This window comes from Convolutriloba macropyga, chromosome 11, assembly GCF_964194025.1.
Source record: "Convolutriloba macropyga chromosome 11, txConMacr16.3, whole genome shotgun sequence".
In the NCBI taxonomy this organism is placed as follows: Eukaryota; Metazoa; Xenacoelomorpha; order Acoela; family Convolutidae; genus Convolutriloba; species Convolutriloba macropyga.
In genome coordinates this window covers 25950765-25972803 of record NC_134478.1, presented here as the reverse complement: position 1 = coordinate 25972803, position 22039 = coordinate 25950765, and the positions used below count along the sequence as shown (strand labels likewise).

General features: G+C 35.5%; 1 protein-coding gene across 2 annotated transcripts in view; it reads left to right on the top strand.

The window, feature by feature from the left end:
- Positions 1-22039, top strand: part of LOC142349773 (uncharacterized) — a 102385-nt gene that overhangs the window by 13309 nt on the left and 67037 nt on the right. For both annotated transcript variants that reach the window (XM_075401537.1, XM_075401538.1), the window contains exons 2-4: positions 6870-6932; positions 7267-7384; positions 9884-10195. In XM_075401537.1, the coding sequence (XP_075257652.1) occupies positions 6870-6932; positions 7267-7384; positions 9884-10195 (493 nt within the window). The remainder of the gene's footprint in view (positions 1-6869; positions 6933-7266; positions 7385-9883; positions 10196-22039) is intronic.

Here is a 22039-nt window from a genome sequence, read left to right as displayed (position 1 = left end):
CTATAACATTCGAAAACATAAGTGTTCCTAATGGACAAAAAGCATTAGTAGGGCTAGTTTTGGACCAATCTTGGACTGTTACAATCCTAAAATAATTCGGATTGTAATCAGTTGGTCTTTCTTTAAATTAAATTTGTCGATTTTATTTATATTAATTAAAGAACAGAACATTTCAAATCAAAGCTCACTAGTGATAGGTTCAATTGGCTTTTTAACTAGCTCCAAATTAATTTATCTAGTTTATTGCTTGAAAGCTTATGGTCGTTTTGACTTTTAAAAATGTTTGATTTTTAAATATATTGGCTTATTGAACTTTTCCTGTTTTTTCTTAATTTCGGTCAACTTGTAGCTTAATATCTGCACAGAAAGAATGCTTCTTCTTTTTACTGGTTTAAAATTTAATCTCTATTGCGGTTTTACGCCGTAAGTTATGGTTTTCTGGCTTTGATACTACTAGATTTCACATTTTCAGTTATTTTTTCACGTTTTCTAGTTTTGTCTCATTATTGACGGTTAATCTATCACATTATTGTCGTTCAAAGTGTAGTACCATGGATATTATTAAAATCCTTAAAGATATAGACTATGGTCTGAACGGCTTCGACACTAATTTCTCGAAGAATTTAACTGAATATTTTAATTTTGTCTTTAACTGTCGTTTTTACTGTCTTTTCAGTCGTATGATATTTCCTCTGCAGTGACCCAGTTTCATTGGCTTTTCATGGAAGAGTAGATGAGCTGATATTCTGTTATTGGTAGATAGCTGATGGCTTTCTTGGCTTTTAAAACAATTGTTTTCCAAAATAAAAAAAACTTTTTAACTTCGCTCGCAATTTCGTTCGTTTTATTCTCTGTTTGTTACCTAGTCTCGTTAATTACAGGCCAAATATGACATTATTGATGTCAAGGGAAGGTGTCAAAAGAGATTGTTATCTCAAAATCCAATGTTTTCAAAGGATTCGTTTCGACTTTACTGGCTTCGACATGGGTTCTTCACACAAAAAAAGTAAATTAATTTTTGATATTTGTCATATTTGAGGTTCTTTTTGTAGACGTAGGACATATTCTGGATAATTGCAGTTCTCATGGGCTTCCTTTGGAAGAATTAACGAACCTATTTAATTGTTTCTTTTTGTAATTAATGGCTTTCTTGATTTAGGAAATACTTTTTTTTTCGAAAAAACAAGTATTACTGAATTTTGCTGTTTTTTTCTTTTCTGTCAACTTGTTACCTAGTATCATTAATGAGAGTTTACATAATACACTATTGGTGTTCGAAGAAGGTGCAATGGAAAATACTTTGGGCCAAAGTATGGCTTAACGGCTTCGAGTGCGTTTTCTGGCAAGTTTAAATTGATTTTTTGTTTGTTGTCTATTTAATTTCTTTATGTAACCGCATCAAAATTGAATACCGACAGGTCTTAATTATTTTTTTATAGAAGCATTAGTAATCGTAAACTTATGGAAAGTTTTAGTTGATTCCTAATGATTTTCATTACTTTGAAATTAATTGTTAAAAAAATAGGCGAGTTTTTCAAATTTACTGTTTTTGTTTTTTTTTGTCTAATTGTCACCAAGCCTTATTATGGAAACCAAGCCTTATGATTACTTTTTTTTCTGGTGAGTTACAAGTAATTTGTTTAGTTTAAGTTTAATCTGACGCTATTTTGACTGTTATAAAGTTCTGTTTTTTAAAACGGACCGCTTCCTTAATAATGGAATATCTCATCAATCTAATGCATCATTTCGTAATCCATTCCATCTGAGTTATTTGCTTTTGGAGGCTATCTTTTCGTTCATACACCACTTCCTTTGAAAAATACTTATTTTTTGGGGTTTTTCTATCTGTTCTTCATTTGGTAGACAATTATGCCAAAATTGTGGATGAGCGGGGTCGGAAACTTATGTGCGATCGCTCATTACCGTGCCTCCTTGTTACTTGTATTCTCTTACACGAAAAATTTTACAAACAGTGTCTGATATGGGTGTTTAGAATGAAGCTATGTTCGTTACACGTGCGTTGAAGTTATCTTTTACCCGAAGAGAAAATTGGCAGACAATATATATTGAACTTTGACTACATCTTTTCGACTCGATAATAACCCCTTTTTTACGATTTATTTTGAAACTGGACAGCGCCAAGAGACTTTATTGTGGAGTGTTACTTTTGGATTCGAGGAATGAAGTATCATTGGGGGGGTGTGAACGGACGAAATAACTGGGGAGATCAAAACAATTTCTCCCCCTCTCTTCTTTTTTCGGTGGTTGACTGAAAAATTCTTTTTCCTGGCTTAATCAAATTCACACAGCAGTTTCATGGTCTCAGTCTAAAATTAAATTAACGAAAAGAAACAAAATTAGATTTTTTTAAGAAGCTATCCTTCTTATCGTAAACGTAACGGAAGAAAAACAGACAAAAAAGAACCCGATTGCGATTTGTGTCAGAAGGTTTTCTTCTTATCGTTAATAACCTTGAAAAACTAACTCATTAGGAAAAACCAACGCGTTAGAAATCTCATACGCATTAGGAAAAAAAACAAATGGTTTTTCATAAACATGACAAGAAGCCAAAAGAAGAAAAAGACGGTTAATAGCAATGAAGTGACGGTTAATAGCAATGAAAATTCCCTGATTTTGGATATTGTTAACATGCCTTCAATCTCCGGCAAAAAGAAAGCTAGACAGGAAAAACAATTAAATCATTTTGAATGAGACCAATACTTCGTCAGGTCTGACACAAATGCAAATTTTAACTATTGATGTTTTTGTTTTGCGTTTTCGAGTTTCTACACATACAACACTCTTCTACCCTGATAAAAAAGAAAGCTTATATAAAGTAGTTGTAATCGACCATCAATCAAACAAAACACAAATACGATACAAAGACTGGGGCTCTAACTGTGACAAATTGGTATGCTGTAGATCAATTTGCGCCTACTCTCAATTTAGTAGTCAATTGTCAACAAGTAATGAAATTCCCCATGATATTACAGCGAAGGAATTGCCCAAAGTAACACTTCTCAAAACAGCAAATTTGGACCTAAACGCCCTCCGACCCTGAAACGTTGTGAAAAAATACCTACACTCCGCTTTATTCCTGTAAAGTTCCGGCTAAGATCTATTATTGAGGACTGAGTTTCTCAACCAGTTCCCCAGAAAATTCGAAAAAAAAATTTTGCAATAGGCACGTGCGTTCTGCGCGCTAGCAACAGAGGGGGGGGGGGGGGAAGAAGCACAAAGAGAAGCAAGAATGGCTCATGTTAATTAGATTTGAGCGTTGGAAAAATGGTGACTATGCTGGGCTCTGGTTCGAAGCAGCCTTAAGGAAACAAGCCAAGAAAATAAATCATGACTCAACAGAATCGCTTGGAGCGCGTACAAAATCTCTGCCTTCAAACCTATTTGGACGTGCAGCAAAAATCTTGTCTTCTGAGGGAGCGGCCCCTGATGATAAAGAAACGCTAGAGTTGATGACATTCCATCCAGCAGAATAAGTGCCACCGAGTGAAACTGATGATTACAGTAATTATGCTTATCAGTTTGACGAAGCATCTGTGTTTACACAATTGCAATCTTAAACTTCACAGCAACCGGTCCATCCAAAATGTACCCTTAGCACCCTCTACATGCAGTAACGTGCGCAGTCCGCGATCAGTCAAAAAAATCTATTTCAAGCATCACAAGACTAATGAATTTGGCTAGCAGAGGGCAGCTCCCCAGTTTCGTTGCTCCATTTTTTGCTCAGCTTCTCTTACAACGCTGAAAAGGGCAAAAGGAGGTCTACGGCCTATCGCCGTCGGAGAAGTTATTCGACGCCTCATAGCCAAATGTATTGCGCAAGAGGCCAGTTCTGAGGCTGTTGAACTTTTTTCATCCATACAACTTGGCGTGGCAGTTAAATGCGATGCTGAAAGCATTGTATATGCAACAACACAAACCTTTCAAAAGTGATTGAACAACAAAAAAGCAGGCCTACTTCAAATCGACTTCAAAAAAGCTTTCAATTCCCTTATGAGAAGCAGTGTGTTAGATGCAGCGCGAAAATTCATTCCCGCTCTATCCCCTTTTGCTTCTTTTTGCTATTCTCAGCATAGCAAGCTCTTTTTTAATGCAACTGACATTCAAAGTCAATCAGGAGTCCAACAAAGAGACCCACTGGGGCCCTTACCGTTTTCTTTAGCCCTTTGACCTATTTTCAAAGAACTCAACAATAATTTACCAAATCTTATGCAGAATTTTTGGCACCTTTATGATGGAATTTTAGCAGAACGGAAGAGGAGCTATGTGAATCATTAGAAATTTTATCAACTCAAGGTAACAAGTGTGGCCTTGAACTCAGAAGAGACAAGTGCAAGGTGTGGTCCACCAGGATAAAGAGAAACAGACAATCGGGCGTCGAATTCTTGGGCGCAGCAATCGAAATAACCACTTTTATTGCATCTTGTTTAGAAAAAGGGTTTAAAAACTCGACAAAGTTTTAGACAACCTAGGCTATTTAGTGGACCCTCAATGCGCTCCTGGAGTTTTGCGTTGCTGTCTAGGTGCACCTAAACTGGTGTATTCGTTGAGATGCAACACTCCGCCCCTGAGAGTAACAAAATACTTTAAAAATTTGACCATCTCAAATGAACTACTTTTGAAAATATATTGGGTTCTGTAATCAGCAATAATTCATGGGGCCAAACATTCCTGCTAATAAGAAAAACAGGAGCTGGAGGTTGACGTTCTCTGAAACAATTCAAAGCTGCTTTTGTTGGTTCCTTATCTCAGTCAGCAGACGTAGTACAACAAATTACTCGAGTGAACCCAACTCACGTTTAGCACTTTGGGAATTCCTCATTTGACGCAACAGAAAATTCAATAAGATTTTGACACTCTAGATAACCTTCTTGAAAATCAAACCTCCACCGGAGAAAAACCTAGACTGTTCTCTTTCCCTACCTCAATCAGGAGCTTGGTTGACGGCAGCACCTATCCTTGCTCTTGGATTACACCTTCAACCTAAGGAGTTCTGAAATACCGAGCTGCTCTGAAATACCGTTAAGGAATTCCACTTTATGATTCGGAAAGGAGATGTCCATATTGTAAGTCTGCTAATTTGGACATATTTGGCGATCACGCCGTTTCATGTCACAGACGTGGGGATATCTCTCGTGATGACAGAGTGCGAGACACAATAATGGCAGTTTGTTCGTCGGCCAATCTTTCCCCTGTATGTGAGCAAAAACATCTTCTGCCGGAAAACAATTCAAGACCAGGCAACGTGTATTTGCCCAGTTCTATAGCAGGACAACCCGCAGTTTTGGACGTCACCATTACGTCCCCACTGCAAGCCAGTCTTATCTCAGATGAGGCGAGGACATGTGGTTTTGCTCTAACCCTAGCGGAGGACAGAAAGGTTGCGCATTATTACCAGACGTGCAGCGATATGTGCATCTTCTTCATACCATTGGCATTAGAAACTTTCGGCGGACTATCCGAAACAACGCTGAAAACATTGAAACGAATAGCTCTTTTATCTGATAACAGAAGTTTCAAGCCCTCAGGCCTATCAGTAGTCTTCAATCGCCTCTCGAGCTGTATCAATTAGTGCCATGCGTGGCTCAGCTACAATGCTGATTGCAAGAGATTCGCGATTTTGAGCCAGAAATGATGGGGACTGTCGCATCCAATTGCTTAGCTATGCCCAATGAGAGGGTCAGGAAAGCCCGGTGTGAGAACTCACTAAACTCAAGTGCTATCGGACTCTTTTTATGAGAGGGGAGCCTTTCCTTGTTTAAATGTCACCCAATGAGCGGGGACTTCAGTTAAGTTTACTGGTTTTTGTCCCCACCCATCAGCAAGGAGCTACAAAATATCCAAATGGATGAATTCAATTTAACCTCTTCGTGTTTAATGCAGAAAAGTGGAAGATTGGCGTTGCGCAGTAAAGTTGTGTTTAGCAATTGTTATCATCGGACCTTGAAGGATTGATTTAGTGTTGATCAAAACCAAGGTTAAATTTGTTTAAACTACGCAATCATTAAATAAAAGATTTAGAAAGCGCCTTGTTTCTGAAGACTAAATTTTCCAGTACAAAACTTTATCTATTATTTATCGAATACAGTACTACTTTTCCTTCTTTATCGCACTATTAGCTGGGAATTACTCCACCAACATCTGGAATTACATTAAATTGTTAGATGACAAAGGATTAGGTTTCGTAAGGTTTTCTTGTGACCGTTTTACTCCATCGGTAAAAACTTGAATCAAGCCTGGTTCTTCATCAGAACAGTACAAATGGTAAACTATTTACACATGAACAATATAATTGATTTCAGAATGAAGACTTCATTACGCGTTATCAAAGCGCTTTCCACAGTAAAATTGATAGTTTCAAGCAAATAATAGATGATCCAGGATTTGTATGCTGCAAGTGCCCTATATGTACCTCTTGAGCTCAGTCAAATATGACTCAATTCTTTTGAGTTACTATGTTTTCTGTTAAATACTGTATTCAGTTCTAAGTGAAGCCCTATGGTCATTATAGGGAATAATTTCTTTCTGGTCCTTCTGTGGAAGTAACTATATTTCTGGCATGGACATTGTCTAACTTTATTATTTTAGAGACTTTTTATGTTGATCAAAATGGGGTGATAAGTTCTAAATGTGAAGATGATATTCAATATCCACAACACATTCATCAAACATATGGGGCGCGTTTCTTGAATTCGTGTTTGTGGCCGTTATTTTAACTTAAGTTTTACTTAAAAGTATTTTTCCCATGAAGTAAAATTGCTAGTGAAACAACCTAGACTTTTTATTTTGATGTGTTCTTTAGACGAGTATATTCCTATTAAATTGCGGAATTTTAGTGAGAATTTGTTTAGACTTGAGCGTGATTCCGAATCCGTAGCGGATGGCAATTTCCGACGCCACACTGACAAGTTGACGTTAGTAGAACATTTTTTTAAAATTTTCACTATAAACAACTGATTATTCCAGATGTCAGCTTTGGTACTTCATTAAGACATTAATTAGAATAACAAACTTTTTAGGATAAATATAGTTGAATGTCAACCGAATCCTGAGTTGAATGCATTCTCCTATATTGAAACGTTTGAAAACAATCCGTTCATTCTTAGATCCAGCTTCCTGACACTCCTATTTAAGTGCTTGTGAAAGTTCTATAAATATCTGAATAATACAATACTGACATCAGTAATCAATTTATTATATCATTATCGACTATTTGTGGAGATTAATTTCTTATGGTTTGTTTTTCAGACTTTGGAGGTCAGTTGAGTACAAAGCAGAGAAAGTTGCTCTAGAGAAAAGAGTAGCTCATTTTCAAACAGAGTGTGAAGTGCAGGCAAAAAGATTTAGCCCGGTTGTTGAACACAATGTAAGTTATGAAATAAGAAATATTTCCCTAATGTTTAGGAACAAATAAATTGTATTAAATTTGTTTACAATGGAAATACCATATTTTGACGTAAATCCATCGTAGATATGAAAGGATGAAAATAGATGTCTAGTGGCGACTTAAACAGGTTCCATGTTGCCAATGCTTAGACTCAATCTTAGTATCTTAAAACTATTAAAACACCCCATTTTTCCAACATTTCAAAAAAATTACAAGGAACTATATTGTAGGCCGTCTTTATTTCTTCAACCAAAAGTAGAACTTGTATGCATAGAAACTTCTAGAACAGTGGCACAATTAGAAGTTTAGAATTCGACTCTCTCTCTCTCTCTCTCTCTCTCTCTCTCTCTCTCTCTCTCTCTCTCTCTCTCTCTCTCTCTCTCTCTCTCCCCCCCCCCGCACCGCATAAACACACAACCACTACCACCGCTACCAACATCTTTTGCCTTGTTAAAAAATAATGTTCTGCTTAACCTGCGTCATAGAGCAGATCTTGTTTGTTGGGAAAGGTTTTGACGTCTAAACTTTTTGACTTGTTATTGGTAGTTTTACAGAACAATTATAGTGAATTCTGCAATTTTTCCAGAAAAATTTTTCAGTGTTTTTTGGGTTTAATGGGCGGCCTACTGAACTTCTAAATTCGCAGATGGGTGATTAGTTTGGTTTTAGCAGCACCTCAATTCGTTTCAAAGCATTAATAACCAGAACTCAGGAAAAGTTTGCAAATTTTCTATTCGTCTGTTTCATGTCAAACTATTTGCTGCTAACCTATAGCTTAAAGATTTTTTATAAGCTAGAGCAAGAAAAAGCCTTGAGGAAACTGTAATCGAAAAAGTTTAATCTAATGATGAAATTGTCAATAATGTTTATGAATTTGTTTTTGGAGCCCAATTTTGTTAGGTTATCATTTTTTGAGATTTTCGAAACATTCGTTTACAGCCGAACTAGCGCCTTCATCCTCTCATTTAAAAAAACAGGAGTTTGCATAACCACAAAATCCAATCAAAATAGCTCACACTTGAAAAATGTTTTTGTACAACAATCATTTTTTTTATTGTTTTTCTGTTCTTTCAATCCCAATCTGTGTTATGGGAATCAATGGCAGCTAGTTTCCGGCAATCTGTCGGGTATATTTTCCCAATACTCTACATTTACATATCGCCTGCATTTGAGGCTATTTTTGTTACTTGGTCCCCCATTTGGTTTTATTAAAGTTTATATGTGTCTTCTATCTATGGATAGTGCAATGGATATTGAAGAGTTCAAGCTTTAATTGCGTGTTTCAAGTACATTGATGCCAGTTGTTTTCAAGGACACAAAAATAAATAGTTTATTGGAGTAGTGATAATTGAGAAAAAGGTTTTAAATAGTTGTTTGGTTTTTGAGAAAGAATTATTTTTAGTTTACGTTAAATTAATAGGGTTTAATCAATAGTTTCTAATCATTTTGATGGTTTTATTCATATCAAACTATTTTCACGGCTGTGACCTCGATTTGCGGTCAGATTTTTAAATGCTTTTTGCCGCTTTTTTGTTATTCTGTCGCTTCGTCTCTTTAAAGATAGATCGGCCATTTTATGAGACATTTTTGTGTTAATCTAATTTCATGCATTCAAAACTGAAAGTTTTAACGAATTTAACACGACTGGTTTTCGAAAATTATTAGTTAGTTTTCTTGATTTGCGAGGTCTGGTAGTTTTTGTTTGTTCTGTCGCTCAGTCTGACAAATGACAGTTTTCTGGGGTCTCTAATGAGTCCTTTTTGAACATGTTTACTCGTTTTATTCTTAGTTAACAGTATTAAAGCTCTGCAATGACTTGTTTTAAAAAATATTTATGATATTTTGATTTTGTCTGTAATTCGGAATAGTTTAGATCTTATTTGCTCTCTAATTGGCACAATTGAATGCGTCTAAGGGTTTCAGTTTGCTGCTAATAGTTTTTTTGACTTAGATCTGCTGTCAAAATTTTTTTCAGCTTTTTTTGTCTGCATTTGTTGCTTTTGTAACGTGGTCCGCCGTTTATCGTTTTTATCGTTTTAATTGAAATTGATAGTAGGAAATAAGTTGAAGTGTTCAGGTTTTCTTTGCATGATTCAATGACTTTGATGCTACTTATTTTCAATGGAATCGTAAAAAGATGTTTTTTTACCAATTGGCTGATGGTAAAAAACAAACCACCAATTTCCTCTGTGGCTTTCTACAAAGTTGGTGTTTCTGTTTAAACTCCCATTGTGAAGAATATTTTCTTCAATAACCCCTAATTGCCTTAGTGAAATATTTTTTTCCGGATTTTTGTAGTGTTCTGTTTACTTTTGCGCACGTCTTTGTTTTTTACTTGTTCATTATCGGAGGCTGCTCTTTTAAGTAGGCTGATAGTGTTGTCCTCTTTTTGTTCAATTGTTTGAATTGCAGTTCAGTACTGATCCTGCTATGTGTTTTTTATAATTTAATTGTTACCGAAGAGTCCTATGATTTTAGCTGCCTAGAACCATTGAAGACTTGGCCAGAACTTGTGATTCGTTGAGTGCCTCAATCAGCATGCAACTAAAAGAGTATAGCGATCAACATTATCGAAGTGGGAAAGGTCACACAGCACTTTCACCTCTGCGCAATGAAACTGTTACTGTCAAGACGGAATTGGACGCGTCGTTTGTGGACCATAAATGTTCGTTAGGTGAGCAGCAGTCCACTTATTTGTGTATGGAAAAGACTAAACTGGACCAGTTCTTTCAATACCAACAGAGAGTGCTACGACTGCTGAGCAAGTACTGCAAGACGTTGTTAAATCAGGTAGGAACAAGTTAAGCGAAATTTAGACAAAACTTATCGTGTACCAGGAGAGGCACGTGCTAAAAACTATGCGGTGTTCCGCCTTCCGTTAATATTGAATGTGTAGTGTTGGTGGTGCTGCGGCCGGACTTCAGAGAAGCAAACTAATCAGCATGCTTCACTGACGCCAGTGTTGGTGGTGTTTCAAAAAAGACCTTTGAGTAATAGTTACTTTGGCACGATATACCTGGGCTACCCTTTGCCCACTGTTGTTCCTTGTCAACAGTTAAAACTTTCGTGAGATTTGCTTCACAAATCTTCTTTTGCTACCATAAAAAAGTCATCCATTTCCTAACCATTGAATTACATCTATGTAATCAACATTATGACTTGGTGTTTCTTAAAGTTACAGTTTTTAGCACGTGCCTCTCCTGGTACATATGGCTTGCCGCCGTTATTTGAATCAGAATTAAAAATTAACTGAATCAATAATTGAAATGGAAGAAAACCGCAAGCAGCTGCATTATTTTCATTTTTATAGTTTTTTTTAAAAAATAGTTTTATGTGTAGCCATGAAGGCCAGAATATCAGCTGTCTGTCTTGGTGGTAATGTTTTACCGCAATTTTGAAGCGGTTATTTTACTCAGCAATTTTCAAAGTTTCGCGGATTTTGTAGGCTTAATTGTTCCTAATTAATGTTTTTGCAATCAAACAGTTCGGTTATCAATAGCCGCCCTCATCTTCTCAGCCGGCTATTATTGCGCTCGTATTTTTTTTTTACTTCGTCAAACTTTTTTTCGCTTTACCATTTTGCCGCTTTTTCGACATTTTGCGTGAAATCTTTTTGACTTCTCTAGGCTAGTTTCTCTCTTCTCTCATTCTGCTAAAAGTGAATTTGAACATCAGTTGCTAAGCAAAGCAATTCAAAATGAACAGAGTCGGTATAATAAATTGAAGTCAGAAATAGAAACGGGATAAACCCATAAAGCCCAATTTTAGATGCCCGCTATTTGAACGTCGTTCATATAAGTCTTAGTTACCATCTCTAATGCTTTTTGGTATTGATAGTAGCCCCTGTAGCCTCTCTCTAAGAAACAGAAGTATGTTCAACTACGAAATGCCATCAAAATAAATCGGACTTAAAAAAATATTTTTGTACAAAAATCTTTTTTTTTCAATATATTCTATTCGTTCAATCCCAATCATGCTTATTGGAATCAACGGCGGCTATTTTCCGGCAATCTGCCGGGTATGTTTAATTGTTCAGACCCCACTTTTAGTGGGGGGAGAAACTATATACTCAACTGGTTTTTTTTTGTTCAGTCAATTTTGGCCTATCGATATATTCATCGTAGACAGTTGTGAGTGGTATCATTAGCCCTCCAGCGTAGAATATGGAATTAAAAAGATTTTTTTGATTTTGGTTTTTCTACGGAGTTATCGAAGTTTAAACTTTGAGAAAAGTAGATTGAATTCCGTTGTTTTTGTTCACATTTTCCGACCAACAATTCTCGACCAAATTTTCGTTAATTTTGCTAAAATAACTTGAAACTAATAACGGTAGTGTTAATGATCTTATCTTTAAGGATAGAGGGGAGTTGCTGAATTGTTCGATCTATGCTTTTTGGCTAAAATTTATGCAAAATTTTTCAAAAATCAAATTTTTTTCATCAAAAATGGGACCAAATATGAATTTTTGGCCCGCTTTCACTGAATTTGCTGAAAGTAGAAACCTCAAAACTGCAGTCATATTCATCTCAAGCTTGAAGAGAGAGGTAGTTGCACTCCCGCTTGTTTTAAGAGTCTTCAGAAATCATAATTTTGCCAGATTTTTGCAATTTTAATCACGATAATTAAAAGAAATGCATTACCTATTTTTGATATTCTGAAAATTTTGTTTAAAAATTGATCTATTTCGCGAACATTTGAACAATTAAATGTGTTTTTAGTCGCGCAGCAATATCAGGGCTGATATCGATCTCACCATAGATCCATACGGTAAAAAAATTAGATTTTAATGGGGCGCGGCCTTTTAAAAAAAAGTTTTCCGCATATAGTTTCTTATGCATACTGCTGACAAGAATTTCGAATAAGGGCTCTTTTACCGACAGATAATATTTACAAAAAATGAATACTAACGACCATATTTTACAGTCTCAGAGTAATGCTCGTGTTTTTTATGGCTCTGACCAATTGCTTTCGTAAAATTTTGTGGATTTCTTATGTTTTGCATTCATTTTTTTATACTTTTTGTAGTCCAATGACATAGTCAACGCAATCAGTGATCGGAATGGCTTATTAGGAGGTATATGTGAAGCAGACAATGATTTCAGTTGTTACCTAATGTCTCTTATAACTTTGAATTCATTTGTTTTAAGAAAATGTAGGCGATTTTTTGCCACCATTTTCTCTTATTTCTCTCAGCTTCGGCGTAGTCTCAATAAAAACCAGCAAAAACATTTTTCCCGCTAGTCAATAAATTAATGTCTGTAACGGTTTTATAAGTTTTGACACTAGGTGTTTCCATTTTTTTAAGCATAATTGCAGATTTTTTTAGTTAATTTTGTTTCGTTGTCGAATTATCTTATTATAGACAGATCCAGTTGAAGATAAGTTTAGTTGGTAAAATGAACGCGGTTAAAAGAGCGTATCCGAATTTGTTAATTGTTTTTATTGAATAGTTTGCGCTTTTGGGCTGAGACACTGTTCCCTTGCAAAATTAAGTGATTTTTTTCAGTAAATTTGTCTTGTGGTTGTTATATGACATATAACTGATAATGATAGCTCTCAATTGCTTTCCGAGGATTTATAACTCAACCTAGTTAAAGATTTCAGGTTATAAATGTTCCCAGGATATATAACAACCTATTTTAACCTTTCAGTATATAGCTATTTCTTTTAGTAACTTTCAAGCAAACTTAAAAAAAAACTTTTTCAACTGTTTCCTTTCTGCTTTGATTTTTGTCACCATGTAACTCAATTTCACTAATAAGAAGTCTCAATTACTTTTGCTGACTCAAACATTATTTTCGCGGCTGGTTATATGTTTAGACTGATTGCTTGGGCCATTTAGTTTAAATTTTCGAGGGGTTTTTTAACTGTCGTTGCTATGTAGTCCTTTTATAGGAAAAAACCCCTTTGATTTTCAGGTGAGAACGAAGTGATGTGTTGCAGCTCTTGCAGATAACGTCTTATAAATGTATTACCTTGAACACTGTGGTTTGAAATTGTTTGTGAATTTTTGGCTTTTGCCTGTTTTTGTTATTTTGTGGTCTCGTGACTTAGTCTCATTAATGACAGGGCCAATTGGTTTTCTGAGGTCTTGCATCTTAATCGAAATTTTCTGTTGAAATCTTATGTCTGTTATGACATTTGAAAAATAAATGTTTTTCAATATTTGAAAAAATATGCATTTTTGAGCTTCGCCATTTTTGTAGATTGTTTTTTTTTGGTCGATTTGTAGCTTAGCCTCTGTAAAGACCGGTCACAACCCGTCTCTAGTGAGCTATAATTAGAATAATAATGGTTTTATTTTCAAACAATTGTTTCTCGGCTTTGTTACTACAAAATTTTATAACATAATTGAGAATTTTATATATAATTGTACATTTTAAAGGACTTTTGTTTTCTTTTAAAATTATTACGCTAATGGTAGGTCTCATTAGCTTTGAAATGTTGCGAAATTGAACATTTTCATTGCTCTTAGTGACAAGTTTATGGTTTCAACCGTTTTAACGGTTTCACTGCCATTTTGTGCAAAGCTGTTTTGCCGGTATTTGTCCTTCTTCTTGTAGTCGTATGACGTACACTGGATAATGACAGGTCTCAATTGCCTCATATGGAGATATAAATGAAATTTTCGGTGATTTCACTTATTTTCTAATGATAATAATCATTTTTGAAATCAGTTATTTTAAAAATAGAAACGTATTTCTGAACTTCGCACCTTTTTGCTCTGTTTGTCGACCTGTTACCCAGTCGCATTGAGAACAGGTCCCATATCTTTTCTATTGAAGTAAAGGTTATTTTGTTTTGTTTAGGTTTCATCCGATGCAAGTTTGATTTTGTTATACTTATTAAAAAAATATAGACATCAAGTTTTGGTCGTAATTAACGTTTGTTATTTAATTTTTATTATAGTCTTTTCCAGTAGTCCTAACAAGTTTTATCGGCTCTCTAGCGTGGCCTTATTGTATTCCATTATGGTTTATTGAGCGACATATATGTTTTTGAAACTTTTCTATCGGTTCATCATTTGGTAGCCAATTATGTCAAGAATGTGAAAGAGCGGGTTCGGAACATTATGTGCGTACGCACATTACCGAGCCTCCTTGTTTGTATTTATAAGTTTGTAGCAATTATATTAGTCCCATGTTTAATAGTGATAAAGCGATAGCTGAGGCTATTATCGGCCTTCTCTTTGTTTGTTTACGGCTCGAAGAGGAGTATTGGTTTTCTTGAAGTTCTTTTTTTACGGGAAGTGCTATTTGTTAAGACGGCGTTTTGACCTAAAGTAAAAGTGAGTAAAGTTGCCGTGTTAACTTTTTCTTTCTGAGAGAAGTTTTGAATCATGCGCTTTGATCCCTGATTGACTTTTCGACTTTGAAAAGTGTTCTTTTGACAGAATCGCGCATATCGATAACCGTTTTAGGTGTTTTTGTGTCCAATTGGCCCATATTTTTGTTTGTAATTTGGGTTTCGGTGGAAAAAATTTTAAGTTGTGATGTTGTATTAGTATGTAACACTCTGAAATTTTTCTACAGTGTTTTGAGACCCTAACAGTGTGTTTCAAGTTTAAAATGGGCCTATATTTCTCATTTTTGTTAATTTTTTGGATTTTTCCAATAATTTCTTCTTATTTGGACCATTAAGCGGACTTTATTTTTAAAGTGTTCATATGGACATTTTTGTTTGATAATTTATGCATTGAATGGCTCTTTATAAGGTGAGATATTTTTGTTTCGTCAATTTGTACACATGCTAATCCGGTTTTGGCAGTTTTTGTGAAATTTTTCTAAGGTTTTTGTTTTTATTTTGATTTTAAGTACTATAAAAAGTCTATTCGTGCACCCTCGAAAGTCCTAATAACGTTTTTGTTATTAATTGAAATTTCTTTAAAGTTAAGTGAAATTCAGTGAGATTTGTTTTCCTAAGTGTCATTTTAAAGTTTTCCTATATTTTTGTAGAAATTATAAGATGTTTTTGAGTCCTTGAACTCTGTGTTTACATTTTTAGCTCTAGAGCAGAAATGCTCAATTGCATTTGTTTTTCTGTTTCAGTTTTTTTTGCTATTCTATTTTTAATTTTCAAAAATCAAGAAAAAGTCTTGTTTGTTTTACAATGTGTCGTATTCTCCACGTTCTAGCATGTATCAATCTAGCATTCTCCTTAAACCAATAGTTTTATTCGCTCAGCTTTATCATTCGTTAAGAATTAATGATTTGAGCCTTTTTCTTAGATTTTTTTTGTTTGCTTTTTCTGTCATTTAATATAATGCAGCACTGAAAATTTGCTGAATTTATGATTAAAAGTTTGACTTTTTATTATCTGAAAGATTATTCTTTCTTTCTCGGTTTTGGCATTGAACAATTTTTTGTCTATGATTATTTTTTGTCTTTTTCGTGATTAAATTAATGTTGCAATAGTTTCAACCCGTGATTTCTGCAAAACCGGAGAAGTACACGGGAGAAAATGTTATATGTCTCATGCACAGTTGATTGTGGAATTCCAGTTTTTAAGACGGACATCATGAGTTATCATCATGACAATTTTAGAAATGCCTGTTTTTTGAGCCCTTAAGTATTTGGCCATCCTAAGAATTTCGGAATTTCGGCCATTTTTCAACTTTACCAAATGTTTTTTTTGAAAAAGATTTTTGCTATATCAAGATTTCAGTTAGTTTTTTAGTTTAAATTATGTCTTGTAATTTAAATATGTGCGACTTTTTTGTAGTGTCACTCAGATCATCCCCCCGTACTAACTCTTCCTCCTAATCCTAACCCCCACCCTCGTCCAATGCTAACCAGCCTCCCTAAGCTGATGTTCGCCGGTTGTTTGAGAGCAATTCGGCAGTTATTTGAGCGAATTTCGCCCTACTTTAGTCGGCTGTTCAATATCATTTAAATTCTTGCTTCACAATTAACCAAATAATTTTGCTTGATTACAAAATATATGAAATTTTTGTTCGCAAAACTTGCTGGGAAGTTCTTCTGAATACGGTCTGGTCTCTAAATAACACGAAAGGGAACTGTTTTCCCCATCCAGATGAGAAAATTTTTCTTTTAAGATTTTGTGGACAAGCTATTAACTTTTGTTGCAGTAATGGTTCGCGCAGATTGATAGGAGGCAAGACTAGCTATTGAAAAGAATGTATGTACAAATCACACAATTGAAAGTTGTCACGAGATAATTCAGAGCACCTCACCTAGGAATTTATAATCTGTTTGCTAAGTTGTAAAAACAACATGCTCTACAGAAACGAAAGTACTTAACTGGGCGTCTGCTTCCATCGCTGTCAGTGTAATGGGATCACTAAATGGGAACAGTTTTGCCGCATTTAGACTCTACAACCTCATGTTTGGTGCTATCTTCTATCTTCTATATATTAATTTTAACTCGAATGCTATGTCACCATGTTTGAGCTCCTAATCTTCACATGTTTTAAAGACCCTTAAACCGACAAAATAGCGTTATGCATGCAATTTGGGCGCCATATGCGAGGTGGATTCGAACCGGGGTCTGTTGAGTTCGATCAGGGTATAAAAACGTTCGCAAACCACTATGCTGTGAAGCATCTATATCTATATCTATATATTAATTCAACGTCGACAGAGAGCCACTGAACACCATGTTTACGCATGTAAACATCTTTGCATGTTTTAAGAGACCTTAAACATGCTGTTCTGCAAAAGCGACTAGCAGCAGTCGGGTTTGAACCTGAGTCTAGGGGTTAAGGAGCGGAAGCGCAATGAGTTGAGCTAAGGAGCAGGCGAAGCACGTAGTTTTTCAGCAACTTTGTCCATTAACCTTGCACCCGTTTCTCCTTTCTCCAATTCTCTCCTTTTTTACAGCTGTTCGTGTCATGTTTTTCCTTCCGTCTATCTATCTATGTCTATATATTAAACGTAACTTGAATACCAATACCATCATGTTTAAGCTCCTAATCTTCACATGTTTTTGGGGCCTCTTAAACATAGCGTTTTTGTATGACCGAAAAGCTTCCTATGCCAGAAAGGTCAATGACTGATAAGCCGCGGATGCAAAATTAGGTCATTGACCGAAAAGCTGCCAATGACCGAAAAGCTGCCTGTGCTCGAAGGGTCAACGAACGAAAAACAGTGGATGCAAAAATGGGAAAATGAATGAAAACCTGCTAACAATAAATGAGTCGGTCAGCGAAAGATTAATTAAACGAAATTAGTCCTTGAATGGCATTTGCTGATGCATCAAGGATTTTGACAAAATGAGTATCTCTAAGGAAAGTCTATTACCGAAATGAATGCGAATATAGAAAATTGTCCTCAAAAATGATTTAAATTAGCTAGATACTAATACGGCAGAGGAATGCTTTTGTGTACCATTTTTTAACTTCTCAACATAGATTGTTGCGATTATTTTAATCAGAACTTTTTCTCTTTCGTTCCTCTTTCGTTTCTCTCAATTGTTTCTTATTCTGTTCATTTTATCTTTCTTTTCTTTGTCTATTCTCTCTCCTTTTTCCTCTTCTTTTCATTTGCCTTTATTGATAGGAGGCAAGACTAGCTATTGAAAAGAATGTATGTACAAATCACACAATTGGAAGTTGTCACGAGATAATTCAGAGGACCTCACCTAGGAATTTATAATCTGTTTGCTAAGTTGTAAAAACAACATGCTCTACAGAAACGAAAGTACTTAACTGGGCGTCTGCTTCCATCGCTGTCAGTGTAATGGGATCACTAAATGGGAACTGTTTTGCCGCATTTAGACTCTACAACCTCATGTTTGGTGCTATCTTCTATCTTCTATATATTAATTTTAACTCGAATGCTATGTCACCATGTTTGAGCTCCTAATCTTCACATGTTTTAAAGCCCCTTAAACCGACAAAATAGCGTTATGCATGCAATTTGGGCGCCATATGCGAGGTGGATTCGAACCGGGGTCTGTTGAGTTCGATCAGGGTATAAAAACGTTCGCAAACCACTATGCTAAATCCCTTGCTGTGAAGCATCTATATCTATATATTAATTCAACGTCGACAGAGAGCCACTGAACACCATGTTTACGCATGTAAACATCTTTGCATGTTTTAAGAGGCCTTAAACATGCTGTTCTGCAAAAGCGACTAGCAGCAGTCGGGTTTGAACCTGAGTCTAGGTGTTAAGGAGCGGAAGCGCAATGAGTTGAGCTAAGGAGCAGGCGAAGCACGTAGTTTTTCAGCAACTTTGTCCATTACCTTGCACCCGTTTCTCCTTTCTCCAATTCTCTCCTTTTTTACAGCTGTTCGTGTCATGTTTTTCCTTCCGTCTATCTATCTATGTCTATATATTAAACGTAACTTGAATACCAATACCATCATGTTTAAGCTCCTAATCTTCACATGTTTTTGGGGCCTCTTAAACATAGCGTTTTTGTATGACCGAAAAGCTTCCTATGCCAGAAAGGTCAATGACTGAAAAGCCGCGGATGCAAAATTAGGTCATTGACCGAAAAGCTGCCAATGACCGAAAAGCTGCCTGTGCTCAAAGGGTCAACGAACGAAAAACAGCGGATGCAAAAATGGGAAAATGAATGAAAACCTGCTAACAATAAATGAGTCGGTCAGCGAAAGATTAATTAAACGAAATTAGTCCTCGAATGGCATTTGCTGATGCATCAAGGATTTTGACAAAATGAGTATCTCTAAGGAAAGTCTATTACCGAAATGAATGCGAATATAGAAAATTGTCCTCAAAAATGATTTAAATTAGCTAGATACTAATACGGCAGAGGAATGCTTTTGTGTACCATTTTTTAACTTCTCAACATAGATTGTTGCGATTATTTTAATCAGAACTTTTTCTCTTTCGTTCCTCTTTCGTTTCTCTCAATTGTTTCTTATTCTGTTCATTTTATCTTTCTTTTCTTTGTCTATTCTCTCTCCTTTTTCTTCTTCTTTTCATTTGCCTTTATTTCGTCTTTTTCTGTTCTTTTCTACCGTTCTTTTCTTTTGTTTCTTTTGTCTTTTTCCCCCCCTTTGTGTTCTTTTCTCTTTTTTTCTGTTTTTATCTTCTGCCTGTCTTTTCTTTTTTTTATTTCATTTCTCTCTTATGTCTCGTTTATTTTTTTTACTCTTCTGGATTTTTTTCTCTCTCTCCTATCTTCTTTCTTTTTCTTTTCTCTTTCTTTGCTCTCTTTTTTGCTATCTTCACTGTTTTTCTTTTCCCGATATCTTTTTTCTCTTTCATGTCTTTTTTGTCTTCTCTTTTTTGTTTCTCGGTCTCTTCTCTTTCTCTCTCTCGCTCTTCTGTCTTTTTACCGTCTTTTTCTCTCCTTTCTCCTTGCTTTTCTCTCTTTTGTTCTTTTCATTCTTTTTTTCCTTACTTTTTTCATGATTTTTCTTTCGTTTCTCTTTTCTCTTTCGTTTCTCTTGAGGAAAGGAAGAAAAAAAGCATAAAATTTTTCCTCCTTTCCTCTTGTGTTTCTTTCGTTTCTCTCTCTCATAAAAAAAAATTCGTGTCCCCCTTTTTTTATGGTTTTGCCTTTTTTCTGTCTTTGGTTTCTCAAGTTTTCTTTTTCTCTTCTCGCTTTCGTTTTTCTCGTTTCTTTTTTCTTTTATATGTTTTGTCTTTTCTATACTTTGTTTCTCTGTGTTTTCTCTCTTCAGTTCTCGTCTTCGGTCTGTTTTCTCCTTTTCTGTCTTGCTCTTCTCTTATCTGTCTTCTTTTTGTCGTTCTTTTGCTTTTTGCGTTTCTTTTTTTCTTTGTCTTTTTCCTTTTCGTTCTTTTCTACCTTTGTTTTCTCTTTCGTTTTTCTCTCGTTTTGTTTTCTTTGTTCTTTTTTTCTGTTTTTATCCTCTGCCTGTCTTTTCTCTCTCTTTTTTTTTCATTTCTCTCTTATCTCTTTTTTTCTCCTCTTCTGATTTTGTTTTCTCTCTCTCTCTCGCTTTCTCTTGTCTGTTCTTTTTTCCTCTCTTCCTTTGCTCTTTTTTTGCTGTTGTTTTTTCTGTTTTTCTTTTCCCGATATCTTTTTTTCTCTTTCATGTCTTTTATCTTTTTTGTTTCTTGATCTCTTCGCTTTCTCTCCTCTGCATTTTTTCTGTCATTTTTGTCTCCTTTTCCCCTTGATTCTCTCTTTTTTTCTTTTCGGTCTTTTCCTTTTTTCATGCTTTTCTCTTTCGTTTCTTTTTTCACTTTCTTTTCTGTCTTTATTTTCTTGCTTTTCTTGTTTTTTTCTCTCTTGGTTTTTTTCTTTCGCTCTTCTGTCGTTTTTTGTTGTTTCTGTCTTTTTATTCTCTCATTCTTTTCTCTTGAAAAAAAATGGTTGTGCCTCTTCTGTTCTTTTTTCTTTCTTTTGTATCTTTCTTTTCGTCTGTTTTTTCTGTATTTTTTCTCTGCTTCTTTAATCTCTTTTTTTTTCTTTTTCTCTTCTGTGTTTTTCTCTCTTTCTCCCTTTCCTTCCTGTTTATTTTCGGTCCTTTTGCTGTATTTTTATCTCTTTTTTCTGTCTGTCTCTCTTTTCTCTTTCGGTTGTTTTTTTTTGCCTTTCTTTCCTCTCTCTCGTTTCTTTTCTCTTTCCTTTGTGTCTTTATTTTCTTGACTTTTTCTTTTCTGTTTTTTTCTTTTCCCTCTGTCTGTCTTTTCTGTAGAATATTTCTTGACCCTCCATCTTCTGAACCTTTTTCTTTATTTTCTCTTTTGTTTCTTTCCTCTATCTTTTTTGTCTTTTTTCTCTGCTTCTTTCATCTCTTGTTGTTCTATTTTATGTTACTTTGTTTTCTCTCGCCCCTTCTTTTCTCCTTTTTTCACTGTCTTTTCTGCTCTGTTTTCTGCCTTTCTTTTCTCTTGTTTTTATCTTATCTCTTTCATCTCTTGTTGTTTAATTGCTCTCAAACGAAGTTTGTAGCAATTATATTAGTCCTGTCGGTCTTTTTATGCGATTCTTTGCTTGACCGATTTTTCCTCAGACTTTTCGTCCTCTACAACAGGATAAGCAGGTAGCGCCCAGCGGGCATTAAGTGGTCTTAGAGCCTTTCAGCTCTGTTTCACAGTTTTGAGACTTACACTTATGGTGTGAAGGGCGGTTCTTAGAGGTTGAGACACCCCACCACCCCCCCCCCCCCCCCTATTGCCTCCAACCCCCACCGCGCTTTTGCCCCCCAACCCAGTGTTGCCCCCATCAGCGCCCGGTGCACCCCCCCCCCCCCCTGTGGCTAGCTACTGACAACACCAACCGCTCGCCGGCCGTTTGAGAGCAATTCGCCCGACGTTAGTCGGTTATGTTCTATATTTCTCTTTTGTTTCTTTTCTCCCTTTCTTTTCCCTCTTTCTGTTGTTCTGCCTTACTTTTCTCTTTTGTTCCATTCTTCCCTCTCATCTATTTGTTCTGTCTCTCTGGTGACTTTCCTTTTCTCTCTTTTCTTTCGTTTCTTTCTGTTCTCTGTTTCATGTCTCTCTCCTTTCCTCCTTTACTTCTCGCTACTTTTTCTTTACTTCTCGCTACTTTTTTGTATCTTTTTTCTCTCCTTTGTATTTTTTTGTCTTTGATGTCTCAAGTTGTTTTCTCTTTCGCTACTCTTATGCTTTTCTCTCTTCCTTTTCTGTCATTTTTGTTCTCTCGCTTTCCTTTATTCGTTTCATGTTTTCTCTTTCATTTGTCTGTTTTGTCTTTTCTTTCTTTTGTTTT